Source organism: Pagrus pagrus (assembly GCF_965226575.1).
Source record: "Pagrus pagrus genome assembly, chromosome: 7".
Classification (NCBI taxonomy): domain Eukaryota; kingdom Metazoa; phylum Chordata; class Actinopteri; order Spariformes; family Sparidae; genus Pagrus; species Pagrus pagrus.
The window spans coordinates 13,120,641-13,138,287 of record NC_140191.1 but is presented as its reverse complement, the minus strand read 5'-3'; the positions used below and the strand labels follow the sequence as shown (position 1 = coordinate 13,138,287).

At 44.4% G+C, this 17,647-nt stretch overlaps 1 protein-coding gene across 2 annotated transcripts in view; it reads left to right on the top strand.

Annotated features, from left to right (window-relative positions):
• Positions 1–17,647, top strand: part of prkcg (protein kinase C, gamma) — a 35,872-nt gene that overhangs the window by 11,719 nt on the left and 6,506 nt on the right. Inside the window, exons 1-13 of one of the 2 annotated variants that reach the window (XM_084357678.1) lie at positions 3,364–4,575; positions 5,057–5,146; positions 6,176–6,422; positions 10,040–10,071; positions 10,187–10,269; positions 11,164–11,275; positions 12,762–12,890; positions 13,002–13,158; positions 13,442–13,643; positions 14,063–14,260; positions 16,496–16,669; positions 16,963–17,054; positions 17,514–17,576. In XM_084357678.1, coding sequence (XP_084213804.1) covers positions 6,181–6,422; positions 10,040–10,071; positions 10,187–10,269; positions 11,164–11,275; positions 12,762–12,890; positions 13,002–13,158; positions 13,442–13,643; positions 14,063–14,260; positions 16,496–16,669; positions 16,963–17,054; positions 17,514–17,576 — 1,484 coding nt within the window. In that variant the 5' untranslated portion in view covers positions 3,364–4,575; positions 5,057–5,146; positions 6,176–6,180. Of the gene's footprint in view, positions 1–3,363; positions 4,576–5,056; positions 5,147–6,175; positions 6,423–10,039; positions 10,072–10,186; positions 10,270–11,163; positions 11,276–12,761; positions 12,891–13,001; positions 13,159–13,441; positions 13,644–14,062; positions 14,261–16,495; positions 16,670–16,962; positions 17,055–17,513; positions 17,577–17,647 lie in introns of those variants that run through there. The other variant, XM_084357677.1, reaches the window with a different exon arrangement.

The window sequence follows — 17,647 nt, the reverse complement described above, 5'->3', positions numbered from 1 at the left end:
TCTGCCAGAGCAACCGAGTAGAAGATAATAATTTTATTCATACCAATGCCATTTTCGATTGTGCTCATCGGTCTGATTCTTCCCAATCAATTTTCTGTATAAATAGAAGTAGGTCTACACAAGTTTTATTATCTCTGACCATGGACACAGTGTAGAAACAGAGTAGACTACAATGGCACTCAGTAGATTGCATACCCCCACATTCACCCTTAATTCAATCAAGCCTAATCCAATATCATATAAAACATATTGAAATCGTCTAGATCCGGATTTTTATTTGGCTCTGCATCAAATTATACTCACTCATTGATACCGGCCTCCTAAATACAACAGATTTTCTTCACCAACATCAAGGCATTATTCCCTGAAAAATCTGGTCCTCTCCCTTTATCCGGATCTGCACCAAAAGTTAATGGGGTCTATTCTGAGCTGAGACCTCCATCCAAGTTTAATGGAAATCCATTCAGCAGTTTTTTTTTTAATCCTGCTGACAAAGCATCCGACCCACAAACAAAGGTGAGGAGGTGACTAAAAGGCACGCATGTGACTCAGGTGTGCAAAAGGTGGACTGTTGAACTGCTCTTTAACTTGGAACTGGTTGTCTTTTCCCATCCTCGCTCATAACAAAATTATAATTATTATATATTATAATTGTTGTCTTGCTTGGTTGGGAAGCAGTGGCACTCAATTAAATCACATTTCCTGAATTTAAGCCCATGTTGCGTTGAAAGCTGTTTCAGCTTTTTGCTGGTGTTTCATTGTCATCTTATGCAATGAAGCTTTAGACTGTTTCTTCCTCTCAGCCTTGACTCCTTGTGTCAGTTTGACATCATTGCTTTGCAATGCACAACTTTAAGATAAACATGCCAGCAGTTAACGGAATTGATAAGCTCTGAGGCGAAAGATTACGATAGATCAGACGATTTGGGAACAATTCTCAACTAGAACCAGTTCTCAATTCCCATACCTAGTACAAAAGAAAGATTAGATTAATATCTGACACATCTTCCTCAGATCACTCCCTTAGAAGTTCTGTTGTCCCCCCCGAGCAATCCACAAATCATAATCCATCATCATGATAGATAAGATTTGAGAGACAGTTGCTCATTTGTCTGTATGCTTTTTCATTTTCGCAGTATTTGTTGCTGCAATGAGAGGCAGGTCAGCAGTAAAATAAATATGGAGAGCAGGCTTATTTGCTTCAGCACTGAGAGTTTGTAGGCCATGTTGATGGGCCCTAGTCGCCTGCCAAATGTCTCATCTGACTGGTGTAGAGGTTTGCTGCTCTCTTCCAAAAACACAGCGGACCACTCTTCATTTAAAAAAGCAAATAGAAGCACACCCCAACAGAAAACCAATACAAGCAAACAGAGCCAATTGGTTCTGAAGAGACAGATTTAACAGGCAGATATGATTACCTCCGACACCACTTCTCCCCCGATTCCACAAACAACAGTTAGGCAAGTCAATTTACCTTAATTTCATTGGAGGAGAAAGCCAGCCAGCCAGCCAGCCAGCCAGGTTGAAGCCGGTGCTTGATGCGAGTGAGCGCTCGTTAGATGATAATGGATGCGTGTAATTGGTGAAGTGCTGATTGCTCCCCCAAAAAAGATTCCATCGGAGGAGAATTTTCTGTTTCATTAAGCCATGGTCAGAAATAATAAGATAGCCATCTGTAGACTGAGAGAGGAGAAGGGGGGGAGGGGGGTATGGAAAGTGCTCATCATCAGAAATGGTAGCAGTGACTTCCAGTACTCTCATATAATAGTGATTATTACAATGATGGTAATAACTAAGAGACGGATTGTAGTTTTTGAGGGTTGTCTTCTTCATTATTCATCCATTCTCATTTTTCTTTCCTTTTTTTTATCAAATGTCATCCATATATTTCCTCACTTTCAGCTGTGTTTATATAATTTCCCCTCTGCTTTTAATCACGCGGGCTGAATCTATGTGTTTTCCATCCTGCCGTGTGTGTGTGTGCGTCTTCTAGGTTTACAGCCTTAATGTATCACTGGCTGCACACCAACTGGCTTTTATGGCCCAGGATCAAACGCTGTAAAGCATGCTCAGATAGGCATGCAAACGCACACTGATACAGACACTTTAGAGCCACAAGTGCTTACTCATCACGCCGCATGGAGGGCAGGCATTGTGAGGCGTTTATGTGCTTTGTTTTTCAATGTCCTGATTACCGAGGAGTGCATGGTCTACAGCTCATATTTTTGTGGACATCTTCCTCATTTATTTGTGACAATAGGACAAGAACATGACTCATCCAAGATAAGACTGATGAAGAGCGTGCGTCTTATGGGCCAGAAAATGAAGACAGTAATGGCAGTTCTATAGAGAAAGGTCTGGTGGCGGCTCGTGTGAAGGAGAAGCCCGCTATCATTTCCAATCAGCTGGTAGTTCTGCATGACTAATGCTGAAACGACATATATCATTGTCAGATAGGGCATGTTCGCACAGATGTTTTTTTTTTTAAAGCACACCCGCATAATAATGACAGCCTCCAACACACACACACACAATTGTACACGCTAGCTCACTCTTATCTTGCCGGCTGACACCATTTTGCTCTCTAACAATCTTGCTAATTATAATTGTTAATTAATTCTCTGCCAGTGTCCTCATCAGGAGACTAATAACCTACATTTCCATTAATTAGACCTTCAACCCTTCGCTCCCTCTCTCAGTCTCTCCGTCCCACTCCAATCCACCCCTTCGTCCCCTGCCTGCCTGCATCCCTGCTCCCGCCTGCTGCTCCTCTCTCCCATGATTGTCCATAGACCATGTGCACACATGGAGTGTGATTAATTGTGTGTGTGTATGTGTGTGTGTGTGTGTGTGTGTGTGTGTGTGCTTGTATTACTCACCTTGCGGGGACTAGCATTTGTTCACAGTCACTTTTTGCCAACTCAACTCCCATTTGGGGACAAAAAGCTGGTTCCCCCGAGGGACACCAGTGAGTTTTGGGTTAAAAGGACAGTTTGACATTTTGTGAAATACGCTTACTTGCTTTTTTGCAGAGAGAAAGATTGGAAGACCGATTCATCCTCTGATCTCTACAGTAAATATGAGGCTGGAGCAGCAGGTTAGCTTAGCGTAGCATAAAGACTGCTGCTGTTTTTCCCCTGTTTGTCTCCCTCTTTCTGCATGTAAAGTAAGAAATTCTGCCTACTGGCAGCCCCCAAAGTCCACTAATTAACACTTAAATATAAAAGCCCAAATTTCTGCTGGTTGCCTGGCAACTGGTCCTGGCCAAAAAGTCTGGCACATATCCCCCCCCAAAAAACAGAAAAGTGTTGTTTTTACACTTTGATTTTTGTAGTGACTAAACAAATGAAGAGGTGCTGGTAGGCATTTTTTGTTATCTTTGGACAGAGCCATGTTAGCTGTTCCCATCTGTTTCCAGCTTTTATGCTAAGCTAAGCTAACCAGCTCCTGCTATGCTATATTATGGATCCCACTGCTTTTCTGCTAAGACCCACCCTTCAGCTCATCTGCCTCTGAGCTGTAGTTTCCCAGGTAAAAAGACTGACCTCTTCAGCTGTTGCAGCTGTGTCTTTGGGCTAGAAATGGCAGACAGGTTGGCTGCCCTCACACACACCGAGTTTGGAAAAACGATGCAACCAGGACTAACGTTACAGGGGGCCAACAGCTAGCCTGCCCACTCTCCTGGCCCAGAGACACTCCGGCAGTGAAGAGAGGAGGAGTGACCCTAAGAGGAGCAGCAGCGGGCCTGCAGGAGGGATGCGACTATTGAAGATGTTGGTGTGTTTACCAGAGCCTCTATGCTTGACTCAAACTTTTAACTCATGCTCAACCAATGAAGGCAACCGATCAGAGGCTGGTCTTCCAAGCGGTGGGATCCATAATAGCGCTGCAACCGCATATACCAGCTACAGACGTGAGACTACCAATTTCCTTACCCGACTCTCTGCAAAGGCAAGGCAAATAAGTGTAATACATGTCGAACTATTCCTTTAAGACTTGGTTTGTGTCTCCTGACTGCATGTAAGTCAATACATTGTCCTCCTGAGAAAACAAGTTTGTGCGTGTGTGTGCGTGTGCCCTTGAAGCTATGCAGGCAATCGATGGACAAACAGCCCCTCTCGCTCTTTAAAACTACTCTTCCCATCAGGCTCAGCTGACCTGGTTTCCGTGCACAGTGGAGCAGTGTTATCATGCCACCACTTGCTCTGATCTCGGAAACAAACTGCAAATGAAGTGAACACGCTGTTAACTGCACTGTTGCAGAAAAGATTAACACTGTTGTTTATTTCACAGGCCTGTTGATCCCTCAGTCATCTGGATGTGCTGCAAGACTTTCCAACAGTTTATTCCCAGTTTTAGCTCGGTTTAACTAGCCTTTTGTCTGAAGCTCTCTGCTCTTTTCTTCCAGACTGGATACTCTCTCTCTCCTCTCCCTTTCCTCCTCTCCATCTGGCACGAGAGGAAGTGAGGGACAGTTGGTGTTTGCATGTCCATACTATGCTGGTGGTGGCAAAATGGCAGCTTCTGTCTCAGCCGTCCTCCTTCCTCTACCTCCCTCACCCTCTCCTGAGAGAAGTAACCCAGATTTCGAAATGAATCTCTGCCTATCCCCCTCAATCTCTCTCCTCTCTCTCTCTTCTCTCTCTCTCTCTCTCTCTCTCTCTCTCTCTCTCTCTCTCTACCTCTCTACCTCTTCCTCTCTCTCTCTTTCTCTCTCTCCATCTCTCGTCCTCTTCTTAGTAAAAAGAGAATCAATCTTGGAAAGAGAATACCACCTCTCTATCTCGTCCTCCTCCTCACCCTGCCTCTGGGTTAACGGATACATACCACTTCACTCTTCTATCTTTGGTTCCTAGAAAGCTCGAGTCTCTCAAAACGCTTGTTGCTTTCTCTTTTTGTTGTAATAGGTTTTTCTCCTTTTTTTTTCCTTTTTTTTTTCCCGGGTTGATCCTGTTCTTCCACAGCCACAGCACTGCTTCCCTTCCTGTTTTCTGTCTTTTCTTTTCTTTTTGAAGTGACCAGCTACAGGTGTGACACCTTAGCCTTTCTTTTAAAGTGAGCCACACGAAGACAAGAAAAGGGGGAGAGGAAGAGAAGAAAGCCGTCCTATAGCTGAGCCTTTCCACAAAAATCACCACGAATTCAGGTATTGTTTCCGTCTTATCTTCAGGGTATTCATCTGCACACATTTTTAGAAAACATTTTTCTTCTTACTTTACTAATTTCGGAGCACCCTGCCATTTTTCCCACCATCCCCTTTCGCCCTTTTGATTGATTTGCTCCTGCTTCTTTGCTGAGACACCATCATTTCATCACGGTTTTTTCCTCAACATCGGTTTTCGCTATGGGCTTATTTATTTATTCATTAAATCTCTGTTGGTGTTTCATTTATCATTTAGCAGCGTGCAACTCTTGCACCACAATCTCTCCAGCTAATATTTGCCGTTTTGCACTTTTTCCAGCACATCTCATTCCCTGTAGACGTACACATATTATTCTGGTCCAAACTTTACTTCAGAAATGGGACTAATTGCTAATAAGGGCAGGCAGGAAGTCAAGAGAGGATACAGGCTCTAATATTGGAGCAGGTGGTGGGGGTGTTGTTGACATGGCAACAGGAGGTACAGTTGACATGACGACCAGGGGGTGGGGAGATGGAGACATAAGGGGTACAGAGAGAGGGAGATGTAGGTAGAATGGACGGGCAGTATGTGGGACACACAGTGAGCTGCGCTAATCGTTTAGCGTCTCAGAGTCTCTTAAGAGAGTTCTGTCTCCGTATGTGAATTAACCTCCCTGTCGCCCTCATTACACCTCTCTTTTCTTTTTCACTCTCATACCTGTCGCTCCCCCTGTGCCCCCTCCGTCTTCCTCTGCACTTCCGGTCCATTCATCCTTTCTCGATCTTTCTCTCCACCACGTCACTCCTTCACCGCTCCCTACCCTACATCCCATGTGCCATTAATACAACTCCTGTCTCAACCATGACCCATTACACTTTCCATCCCTCCTCCTCCTCCTCCTCCCCCTCCTCTTCCTCCTCCTCCATGTCCTTGCCTCCTCCCCTCCTCCCTCTCGCATGTTCAAGGTCTTTCGCCTGCACAACTCTATACCCTCCTCGCTGACACTCATCATCCATCCCCTCCCTCTCTGCTCTTCCCTCTGTATCCTCCAGGCATCATGTCCACCCCAGTCTCCCCTTCCCCCTCACTCTCCCCGTTGACATTGGCCTCCCCGACATCGGCAGCCTCCCCCGGTGCTTCCCCTCTGCCCTCGCCCCTCGCCCCTCCACCCAGGGTTCCCGTCTTCCAGAGGAAGGGCGCGCTCAAACACAAGAGGATCGTTGAGGTGAAAGACCATCAGTTCACAGCCCGCTTCTTCAAGCAGCCCACCTTCTGCAGCCACTGCACCGACTTCATCTGGTAACACACATACATACATGAACACACACACACACACACATACACACAGCTGCACATTCACACAGACACCAACCTGGCAGTTCATAAGCCGCCTCCTCAGGCAGCCCACTACTCCATCTGATTCTGACTTTCTTTGCACTTTTTCTGTCTTACACCCGATCCAGCTGCCTGCTGGAGGAACAGCCTACACTGTGCAGCCACCACACTGACCTTATGTGATCACATAACCTCACCTCCACAATGCAGCCCACACAATGCTGCAGTTACTTTAGGAACTTCACACACATACAGTATACGCACAATTAGGACAGAGTTTTTTTTTAGCCTGCCCACAAAGTTAGAATACATGCAAACATGCACAAACACACACAGGCAGCAGTGTAGGAGGAATTTTTAAGATTTTAAAGGGAAACTCTATCCATTCAGCATTTCACTTCCAGAAGGCTGAGGGAATCACAGAGGACAGATTAAAATGACAATGGTCAAAATTGGCTGAGATATCCCATATTTTTGACTATGGTGTGGGCTAATCTCCAAAAATGCTGTTTCCTGCAATTCCCATAATGCAACTCAGTAGCGACTTTAATTAGGTCCCACTATCTCACCATCAGGGGGTTATTTTTCAGACTTTAGAAAAGCCAGAAAAACACATGGAACTGGTTTTATGAAACTTCACTTCATGCATAAAACCAGAAACACAGAAAAGGCTTCATTAGAAAGTCCTGCATTCAAAAACGTTTCAAAGTGCAGATTTAACTTCAAGTATAAGCAGTGAAATGAACGTGGGCTCTTAAACTGCTAATTCTAAAAGTAATCTGATTTGTGCTGTTAGATTTATAATGTTAAACACATTGTGCAACTTGTACCTTATTTAATTGTTGTGGTTGCTCCAGGTGGTGCCAGAGTTTACACTCATTGCTGTCCCCTGAAAACCACATATCCCCAAATCTGAGGGTTTGAATTTTTCAACTAAAGGATGTATTGTTCCTTTATGGGTTTAGAAAATTCTCCTACTTTCTCCCTTTGATAATAATGTAATAAATCATAAGACAGATGGAAAACAAGTAGTTGTAAAAGTGCATCGTCACAAAGCTGTTTGTCTTGCTCATGAAAAAGTTGATGTTTTGGAGATACATAATTTTCACAGGACAGGGATAATCTGTTTTCTGCAAAAAAAATAATCTGCAAAATGTTGACAGGTACAGTACAGGACTTAAAGAAGGGTAACTCAGTGGCTACGTTGCATTGTGGGTAATGTAGGCAACAGGTTTTGAAAAGGAGGAAGAATGAATGGGATAAAAAAGGTGATTTTGATCATTTGTTTTTTAAACAGTCCATCTTGAGTCAAGCAGTGTAATAGGAGTGCAATACTAGACTAGTGGACTGCTTTTCAAAACCTGGCATCTACATTACCCACAATGCAACTGACATCCCTAGAGGCAGTTAATCAAATTACATGTACTTCCCACTGGAGACACAAAAGACTTTATACTGCTTTTTTCACATATGCAGTAATACTCCCCAAGACCTGTAAACACACTTTAATGTGATAATTGGTAGAGTTACCCTGTATTTTGTTAATGTATAACGCATGGACATTCATGTAAAAACAACCATGCAGTGAGCTCGTTCCGCTCGCTGAAGCCGTGGCAGCGTGTGCGTGTAAGTGGTTGTGCGACTGTGCGGTTGTGTGTTTGGACATATGGCGCGGGTGTATGTCGGATGCAGGGCGGTGCATGTGCCAGCAGCCTCTGGGTAGCTTTCAGGACATTTCTCCAACTGGCTGCTGTCTTGGCCGCTGTGGCAGCACTTAGCTCAGGGTGAAAACTCTTTTCCTTCACGCAGGATGTCAACCTGGGTGTTGAAGCCCCCAGGGGGAATTGGTCTGTTAATTAAAGACTAAGAAAAGATAGGCCTAATTTTGAAATGTAAATATCTTGTTTATTAAGTCAGCCTCTTAAAGGCAATGGGTTGTAAATTAGGCTCCTTTGATTATCAAGCAAGTGACATTGTCCTTAAAGGACAGAGTGACATTGGTGTCACAGCTTTGTCTCATGTGTGGCTGGAGTCAGTAACCTGCTCACTGAATAAGACTGCACAGCGGTTTAACTCAAACAGATCCAAGGACAGCTCCAACAGGCCTTTTTCACAGCAGACATTTCGACTTGTCATAGTGTTACAAATAACATTAGTGATCGCTCTTTCCTGTGCAAGTGTCCTAGTAAGCTGTGACAGTGTGACAGTGAGCGTGCATGCGCAGCACCAGGACCCTGAAATTGATGCAGCGAAATGGAATTTAGCCACCATTCATCTTAATACCAGTTAATTTGTAATCAATACGGTCCGGACTGTTTCTGAGTATTCTGGTCAGTTTTATGCTGTTTTTTTTGATGCGCCCCTTTTGACTCATTAGCATGTGTTGGAGAAGCGTTTGAACGCATCATTAAATTTAAAATGCAGTGAATTCCCTGTGATATCCAGCCAGCAAGCAACACTGTTGCTTCTCTCTGAATACATACCTGGTTCTCTATTGCTCTCTACTGGTCAAAAAGCAGAACTGGCCTCACTCGCTCAGTGCTGCAGACAGAGGCTAATGTTGAATGCTGATCAAGGATCAGATTACCCTCCCCAACCCCATCTTTAATTATTACTCAGCCAGATGGTGAACTGATTTTAGATCAGTGATTATGGTCAGTTTCCTATGAACCCCTGGGCCTCTCCAGTATGATTGTGAAGGAGGCTCTCGGCGGTGTCTGGTTCGTCTCCGCCTTTCTAAACCTCCTAATCAAAACTTGATTCACAGCAGGCAGGCCGCTGAGTGGACTCTTTAGTCAATCAATGGCTTTAATTATTCAATTAAAGCTCTGAGGAGATGCTGGAAACTCGCCAACACCGCAGTTCTGGAAACAGGAGGATTGTGTTTATGTGTGTGTGTGTGTGTGACAATAATGGACAGTGCTGCGCTTGACCTGGTCAGCAGCGTGGCTTAGAAAGGAAACTTCACACGTAATCCCTTTGTTTGTCAGGTTGGTAGCCCCTTGCACAGCTGATGAGACGGAGTTTGTTCTCAACTCCTGCTTGTGGGTTGGTCTTAAAGGTGAAATTAGTATGAATTTTATTTTAAAACATTCCAATATTCACTAAAATGTGAAGAAACAACACATGTCGTGTCAAAGACGCCTATGTACTGAAGTTAGCATGCTAACCAGCCATACCCGTGCCTAAAAGCCTCTTTCTCCTAGCAGTCCAAAGCTCTTATCCAAGCAGTGTAAACACCAACACTCTCCTGGTAGTCTGGCTAGATGCACAGCTAACTGATCTAACAAGCTAACGGTAGCTAAAGTTATGGACACTAAAAAAATAATACAGTTAGCAGCAGTTAGCAGGTAGTCTGGTGACAGCTGCTCCTATTTTTTGGGATGGATTCAAGGTGGCCAGTTTTTACATATTGCACCTTTAATACAGGATGGAATAATGAAACAGTCCTTTCTCCGTCTTGGCAGCATTATCTTTACTCTTCTGTCTGAGAAACAGTCTCAATAAATACAGTATTTCACCTTAAAGAGGAGTCGAGGAGATTGTATTTGTCTCTTAATCCATGTGCCTTTTTCACTCAGGGGCATCGGCAAGCAGGGATTCCAATGTCAAGGTAAAGATAAACCCGGTGTTATTGCCTTTTTCCGCAGTATTTAATCTTCTCAGATGATTTTCTCAGCGTGACTGATTCATTTTTTGAGGATACTTTTGCTCTGTGTTTCCTCCAGTTTGCAGTTTTGTGGTCCACAAAAGATGTCACGAGTTTGTGACCTTCACTTGTCCCGGCTCTGTGGCGGGCCCCAAACCAGATGTGAGTAGAATGCGTCTGTGCTTCCACGACAGCTCTGTCACATTTACTTCCCTCTTATGTTATGTTTCCCGTCGTCATCATATTTAGCCATCCTGCTTGTTGCCGGTAACATGTGTGCATGACTCATCTGTCAATCCATACATCCTTTCGCAGCCTCTTCCTATCTGTGACGTCTGCACTCATGTCATGTCATCCTACAAGGCCTCGGAGATGCAGGGGAGTTGGAGATAGAGAGTGGGGGAGACACAGGTGGAGGGTGGGAGGGACTGATAAGAGGGAGAATTAGTGGCGGCGAGAGAGCAACAGACTGCTCCGTCTTCCTCTCTGTGGCATTTTGAGGATTTCAGGGAGATTTGTCTTCATTTTCCTTCTTCCAGCCAAATAAACTGCTTCAGAAATGAGGTCAAGGGGAACATGCGTGTATTGGTGCGTGTGTCGGTGTGTGTTTGAGTGAAAATGGATGAGAGAGTGAGCGAACGCACACGCAGAGGGAGAGAAGAGGTGTTTTTAAATAGAGACTCAGAGGGACGAGGGAAGGAAAACAGTTTGGGAGAATGTGGTATGTGGAGAGCGGCGGCGGTGGTGGTGGTGGGGTCTGATGAGCAGAAGAGAGATAAAAATGATTCATCCCTCTCTGCTCACTACACACACGCACACACACGCTCTCACACACAGCCTTGCCTAGATGCACTCTCATTTATATGTCCTCTCCCAGTGGAGAAATCTAATTGGCTTGTCCATGAATACCCCACTCAACATCTTGCCACTAATCATACTCTGCATATATGTGTGTGTAAATGTGTGTGTGTGTGTTCACAGTTTATACATTGGTCACACCACGTGTGCGTGTATATGTGTGAATACTCAATGCAGATTGCTTCTGTTGGATTTCAGGACCTGAAGAGTCGACACATGTTTAAGGTCCAGACTTACTCCAGTCCGACCTTCTGCGACCACTGTGGCTCGTTGCTGTACGGCCTCATACACCAGGGCATGAAATGTTCCAGTGAGTTGCACCGCTTTGTTATAAATCGGTGTTCTTGTATTAATCATGTTGTGGGGATAAAAATCAGTCCTCACAGGCACATTGTAACTCGGCTCCCAGACAAAATTAGCCTCCAAAAATTAGCTGAAAATGAAGCGGTTACAGTTATATTAGGGTATTTTGGGAAATACGCTCCAGGAAGTTACTAATGTGCCTGACGAAGAAACAAATCGTTTTTACCCTTTTTTTAACAACTAAAGAAGAGATATGATGTGTTAATTAGTAAGCCTTAGAGTCGCTGATAGGTGAATTTTGTTGTCTTCAGACAACAAAGGCAGGCTCGCTGTTTCCACAGGTTTTCAGTTTTCATGCTAAGCTAAGCTAACTGGCTGATCTCTGTGGACTTACAGTGTAATTAAAGGTGAGACATGACAGATGCATCTTCCTGTATTTCCCAAAATGTCAAGCTGTTCCTTTCAAGGTGCCCTGTGGAGTTTTTTTGTAAACGCACAAAAGTTGTGTCTACTCAACAAAACGCATTGTGTGAACCCCTGGGGTCATACAAATATGTTGAGTGCATTTCCTGCATCATAAAACACCTGAAAATCAATAGTCTGTTGTTTACATCCACGGTTGCTTGCTTGTAGTCTTTTTCGCTTCCCTTGTTGGCTCCTTGCTCAGTTTTTACACGTTACTGCAACTGATTGTTGATCAGTGGAACAGCATCAGACCAACTGTGGTCATGCCGCCGGCGCCGGCCCAGTTGTAAAGACATTGCCCTAGAGCGCTACTAGTGGTCAAAAACTCCACAGGGTTCCTTTAAAGAGCGACACTACAGATGAAATAATAGTTTTTTGATTGTCAGTTTTGAGATTTTGGGCTGTTTTGCTCACATAACTTTTTATTTTATTTTAGTTCAGGTTTTTGTTTTGGAAATGTATGTTAGCATTTAATTAGACCGCCTTTCATATTTCAACTCAAAAAATAAAGTAACCTTCATTAAAATAAAAAAGATCAAAAAGATAAAATGATTTAAACGATACATATCTTTAAAGGTGGTTTCTTCCAAACGATTTTGTTTTTCTCATACTCTGGCACAGTTTTGCTCATATATCATTCATAGCCATGATTTATATATAATTATATTCTGAAAAACACTGCAAAAATGTTTTTATTATGGCTGCTGAGAGTATTTTCTGATGAAACGAGATATCCAGAATTCCCTCTGTAAAAACCTTTGACTCTAATGTGTCTACAAAACGGAGCAACAATGTTGAACCGGCTTTATCCAAAGTTCAGACTTCTGTTCTGGGAGTGTATGCAAATGAGAGCATATTTAATTAGAAAATAGCTCATTTGCATATTTAAACGTAACATTTCAAAAATAATTGGAGCAATCAACTGGGGATGTTTCATGGTGATTTTACCCTGTTGACCTGGGTGTCTGAGTTTTTACAACGTCTTGAACAGTGCACGTTTATGTTTATGTGTATCTCACTGCTGTGAGGTTGTGACATGAACGTCCATCGACGGTGTGAGACCAGTGTTCCCAGTCTCTGTGGCCAGGACCATACAGAGAAGAGAGGGAGGATCCACCTGACCATCAGAGGAGAGTCGGAGGATGTCTTTGTCACAGGTGCGAGTCCCCGCTGGACGATGGGAAGTGTTGTTTTAACGAGAAGTAGGATTACACGGGTAATGAAGGATTTCTGCCTCTGAACTTTCTATTATTCTTCTTTCTCTGCAGTGCGGGAGGCTCGTAACCTGATGCCCATGGATCCAAACGGCCTGTCGGACCCGTATGTTAAACTGAAATTGATTCCAGACCCCAAGAGCCACAGCAAACAGAAGACCAAGACCATCCGCTCGACACTCAATCCCGTCTGGAATGAGAGTTTCACCTTGTGAGTCCTTGTGAACTTAAAATTTGTACTGGGACAAGATGAGCCATAAAAAGGAGCCTGAACTACAAAATAATTAAGGGCAGAATGACTATCTATGACATTCAGTAGACTTGAGATATAAGGAAAATGCCTCAGAAGCAATGCCTCAGAAAATGTCATGAAGCTGAAAAAAACCCCCAAGAAAAACAATAATTAATTTCTACGTCTTTGAGCATTGTTGTGCTGCCTACACAGCGAGCTAACTCTCCCCAGTGACTTTGAGTTTTTGTGTTTGTCTCTCCAGCTCAGTGCGCGGTCACCAGTGGGACAGACGGCTGTCTGTGGAGGTGTGGGACTGGGACCGCACGTCCAGGAACGACTTCATGGGAGCGCTGTCTTTCGGAGTGAGCGAGATCTTCAGGCGCCCGATCAGCGGCTGGTTCAAACTGCTCGCCCAGGACGAGGGGGAGTACTACAACATCCCCGTGCCAGACCCAGACCTGCAGGTAGGATACGCTGCTCGTCAAGGTGAACAAAAAGCAACAGTGGAGATATATACACCAAGCGATACCATTTATCCTGAGGCCTTGGCATACCCTTTAACAGTTTATGATTACCTTCATCTAATAAACAACAGCTGCCACCGCTCACACTGGGTCAGGATCTTGAACTGTCCCTCGACTTACAGTTCTGTCTGAGGAAAAAGAGAGTAAGATTTATGCCTGGTGTTGTAGCTAAATAATTACATAATAAATTACACCGAGTCCCCTCCCTTCCCTGTTACACTCCGTCTCCACCAGGGTGCAGGATTGTTCTGCCTGACTAATCCAAAACCAGGGGTGGGAAGGTTTGTTCAGGTTTTCTGTGTGTGTGCTGGACTGCATCCAGCCATTCATCTCTCCATCCTCCCACTACGACTCTCCAGGAGCCTCAGCCAGACGTCACAACGCCCTCTCTGCCTCCAGCAACACCTGTCCCGCTCTCCGAGGCGTTCCCCGTGGCCCTGTCCCCTACCCCTGTACCATCATGTCCTCCTGTCCACGCCCCGGGTCCTGCCAAAGTCAGAGTGAGCATCCACGACTTCAACTTCCTCATGGTGCTGGGCAAAGGCAGCTTTGGCAAGGTAAACACAGCCGCCACTGAGACCAAATGCCATCTCTTTTACACACAATCATCTGTTAGTGATATCAAAGAGGTCCTTCATGCTTAAAGCAACAGAGAATACGCTTGGCTTTAAATGATTTCTACTACTGGTGGACTTGACCTTCAAGTGGCATTTCATTCAGCAGCTCCTCTTTCTTACTAACATGCTCATCGCCTCTCCTGCCGCCGCCAAATGATTCATTTAACCCTTAGCTTCTTCTTTAGTGTCGTCAGCAGTCGTGAGCTCAGGCTGGCTGGCTTCCTACATGCCACACAGGCAGGCAGACAATCCTCCTGGAGGTGTTCGTTTCAAGGGAGCCTCTGCTCTCCATTTTCTCTTTAATTCCCCAGTAGATGAGGCATAATGAAGAGAAGAGAGTTTTGAGTCCTTCTTCCTCCTCTGAAATCCCCCTGCGTTGTTTCATAACTGTCAGAGGAGAGTCTACAGAGGGCAGGAGAAATAGACTCGACTTACGTAAGAAGTGAGAAGGAAAAAAAACACGACCCAAGAAAGGAGAGACAGACCCTGGGGCTGCTGAGTGAGGGGAAGTGAGAAAGAGACAGACAGATAGAGGGAAGGAAGGAAGGCTTAGTGCGCTGCAAGAAGTGACAAAATGACTAAGAGGAAATGGGATAACAAGAGCGGAAAAAGAGGGAAAACTACGTGTAGATTTTTAATATTCTGAAGAGTCCCATTTTTATGTGTTAGTTTGAGAGAGCAGGAGACACGATCACAGAGGACGGCAGGATTTCTCTCAGTGACTGGCAGTTCATCAATACCACACACACACACTCACACATACACAACCCTCTTCTCAAGCACCTTTGTGCAGTCACATATTGATTCCTGAAAAAATGAAACCGTGTAATTTTCTGTACCATTCACCACTATTTGAAAGTAAAATGAGATCCTTCAGTGACCATTACAGCGCAGCGCTGCAGGTTGGCCGCACAATTTGAAAATTGCTCTGTTGTTGTCAGCACTTTCCTGCCGCTCTTGACCGTATCTTTGCCGTGGACCGCAGTAAACCTCGGGTCACGCGGTCCTCATTGAAGAAAATGATGCATCATTAGAGCGACCAGCTAGCAGCCGTTTTCACAGGGGTGCAAAATGTATTTTTAATGTCTGATAGAAACAACAGAGCCGCTTCCCCTTTGCATTTGCGACATTAACCTGGACTCTAAATTGCGAGTAGGTGTGAATGTGATTGGTTGTTTGTCTCTATATGTCAGCCCTGTGATGAACTGGCGACTTGTCCAAGGTGTACCCCGCCATGGATGGATGGATGTCTGTTACATGCAATTTATTACACTTTTACTTTAGCTTTTACTTCCTTCCACGTCAAACGATGCTCATCAGCTCCAGCTCTGATCGGCCCTTTTCAGGTGTGATGCCATGACGTGTGTTGAAGTTGAGGACACTGACTTGTTACTATCTTTCCATCCGTCTCTCTTTCACTCTTTACCGTCTTCTGGATGTAGTCTGATGACGTATATGATCCACTACTTTCTGCTGTTCCCTGTTTATCGAGTGAGTTTGTGATGAGCAGACATGTGACACACACGGAAAAACAGAAAGAAGAAATTTCTCTTCATGCAGTGTTAAAGGAGTCAAACACCTTTTTTAGTGGTTTCACTTATGTTTAAAAAAAACGCTTATACGTGCTAATTTTGGTGTAAAAATGGTATTAATGGCTCTGTACAGCTTGTCTGGCATAACTCTATTCTCTATGTGCAGCTTTCGATGCTGGGGCACTTGCGTACGACACATGCGTTGCACATAATCACCAAAATATTACAAACATGCCTCAAAAGCACATCATTTTGTTAAAACAGCAGAACTAGTTTCCTCTCAACTGGAGCACCTTGTCACTCATAACACAATGACCTAAAAAACGTTCAGTACAGGCAGCGTGACAGTACTGTACACGCATAATCCTGTTGAGAGTTGGAAAATAAGCTTGAGTGAGAGAACACAAAGCAATGAAAAAGCTATAAAAAAGTCAATTTTGTAATTTAAAAAAATGCTTCTTTTTTTTTACACAGTTGTACTCGTCATCCTCTTCTTCCCTTCATACCAGTCAGTTGGTGCAGTGTTGTCTTTGAATAAACATTGTGTTTATTTATGGGCTTCAGCGTGCAGTAGCTCCCTTAAAAGTGTTGGGATTTTCACAGTTACAGTAACTTTCCCTCCTCTCTCTGTGTGCCTGTTCAGGTGCTGCTGGCAGAGGAGCGAGGCAGCGAGCGTCTGTTCGCAGTCAAAGTGTTGAAGAAAGACGTTCTCTTCCAGGACGAGGACACGGAGAGCGCACTGGTGGAGAGGAGAGTTCTGGCACTTTCCTCTCGCCCTCACTTCCTCACATCGCTCTACTGCGCCTTCCAGACTGAGGTGTGTGTGCGTGTAGGTCTGTGTGTGTATAGAAGGTGCGCTGGATCCTAAATGAACCACATAACTTTCATTAAATTGTCCATAAAGCTGCCTGACATTTTGGCTGCGTGGTCCTCCGAGGAGTTGTTTCAGTCCAGGTTGGCTGAGAATTACGATTAATATATTAAATAATTAGCTTGCTTTCTTTAACAAGGTCCCTGGTCCTGGAGGAGAGGTTTTAACAGATTGCTTTTTAATTTGAACAAGAGGTGATTATGCATGGAGAGTGTGTGTAAATGTGTGTGTTTCTGCAGGACCGTCTGTATTATGTGATGGAATACGTCAACGGAGGAGACCTGATGTTTCACATTCAGATTGTCGGCAAGTTCAAAGAGCCTCACGCAGCGTATGTAGTCAAAAAGCTCCTTTCTTCCTTTAATCACAATCCTCATCTACATCATCTCATTTCCTGCCTTCCCTTTATTCTCTGTTCCTTTACATACACACTCATCTCTTAGATTTGTTCATTACACCTGGTGACTCATAAAAAGTCATCAACTCAAGTACCGGCCCTCTTCTCTTCCCTCCGACTTTCTCCTCCCACTAATCTCATCTTTTCATCTACATTTCCCTCCCCCCGGCCGTTCGTTTAATCAATAATCTTTGATCAATCATCTAAAACAAATTTTTACCCTGTTGCTCATTTCCAGCTTCCTCTTCCAGCCTTTCATCTATTTGGTTACCCTCCCTTTCATCACCCTCTTGAGCTCCATTCCTCGCTGAAAACCTTCACCAATTTTCTGAAAGATAAAGCGACCAGTAGTGAGTCCCAGCCCCTACCAACCCTCCTTCTCTCTTCCTCCAGGTTTTATGCAGCAGAGATCGCGGTCGGCCTCTTCTTCCTCCACAGCAAAGGCATCATCTACAGGTAGAGAAGTGGGCTGCTCGTCTGACACGGCCTGGTTTGTCGCTGCTCTGCAGTGCAGCACGCAGACGTGA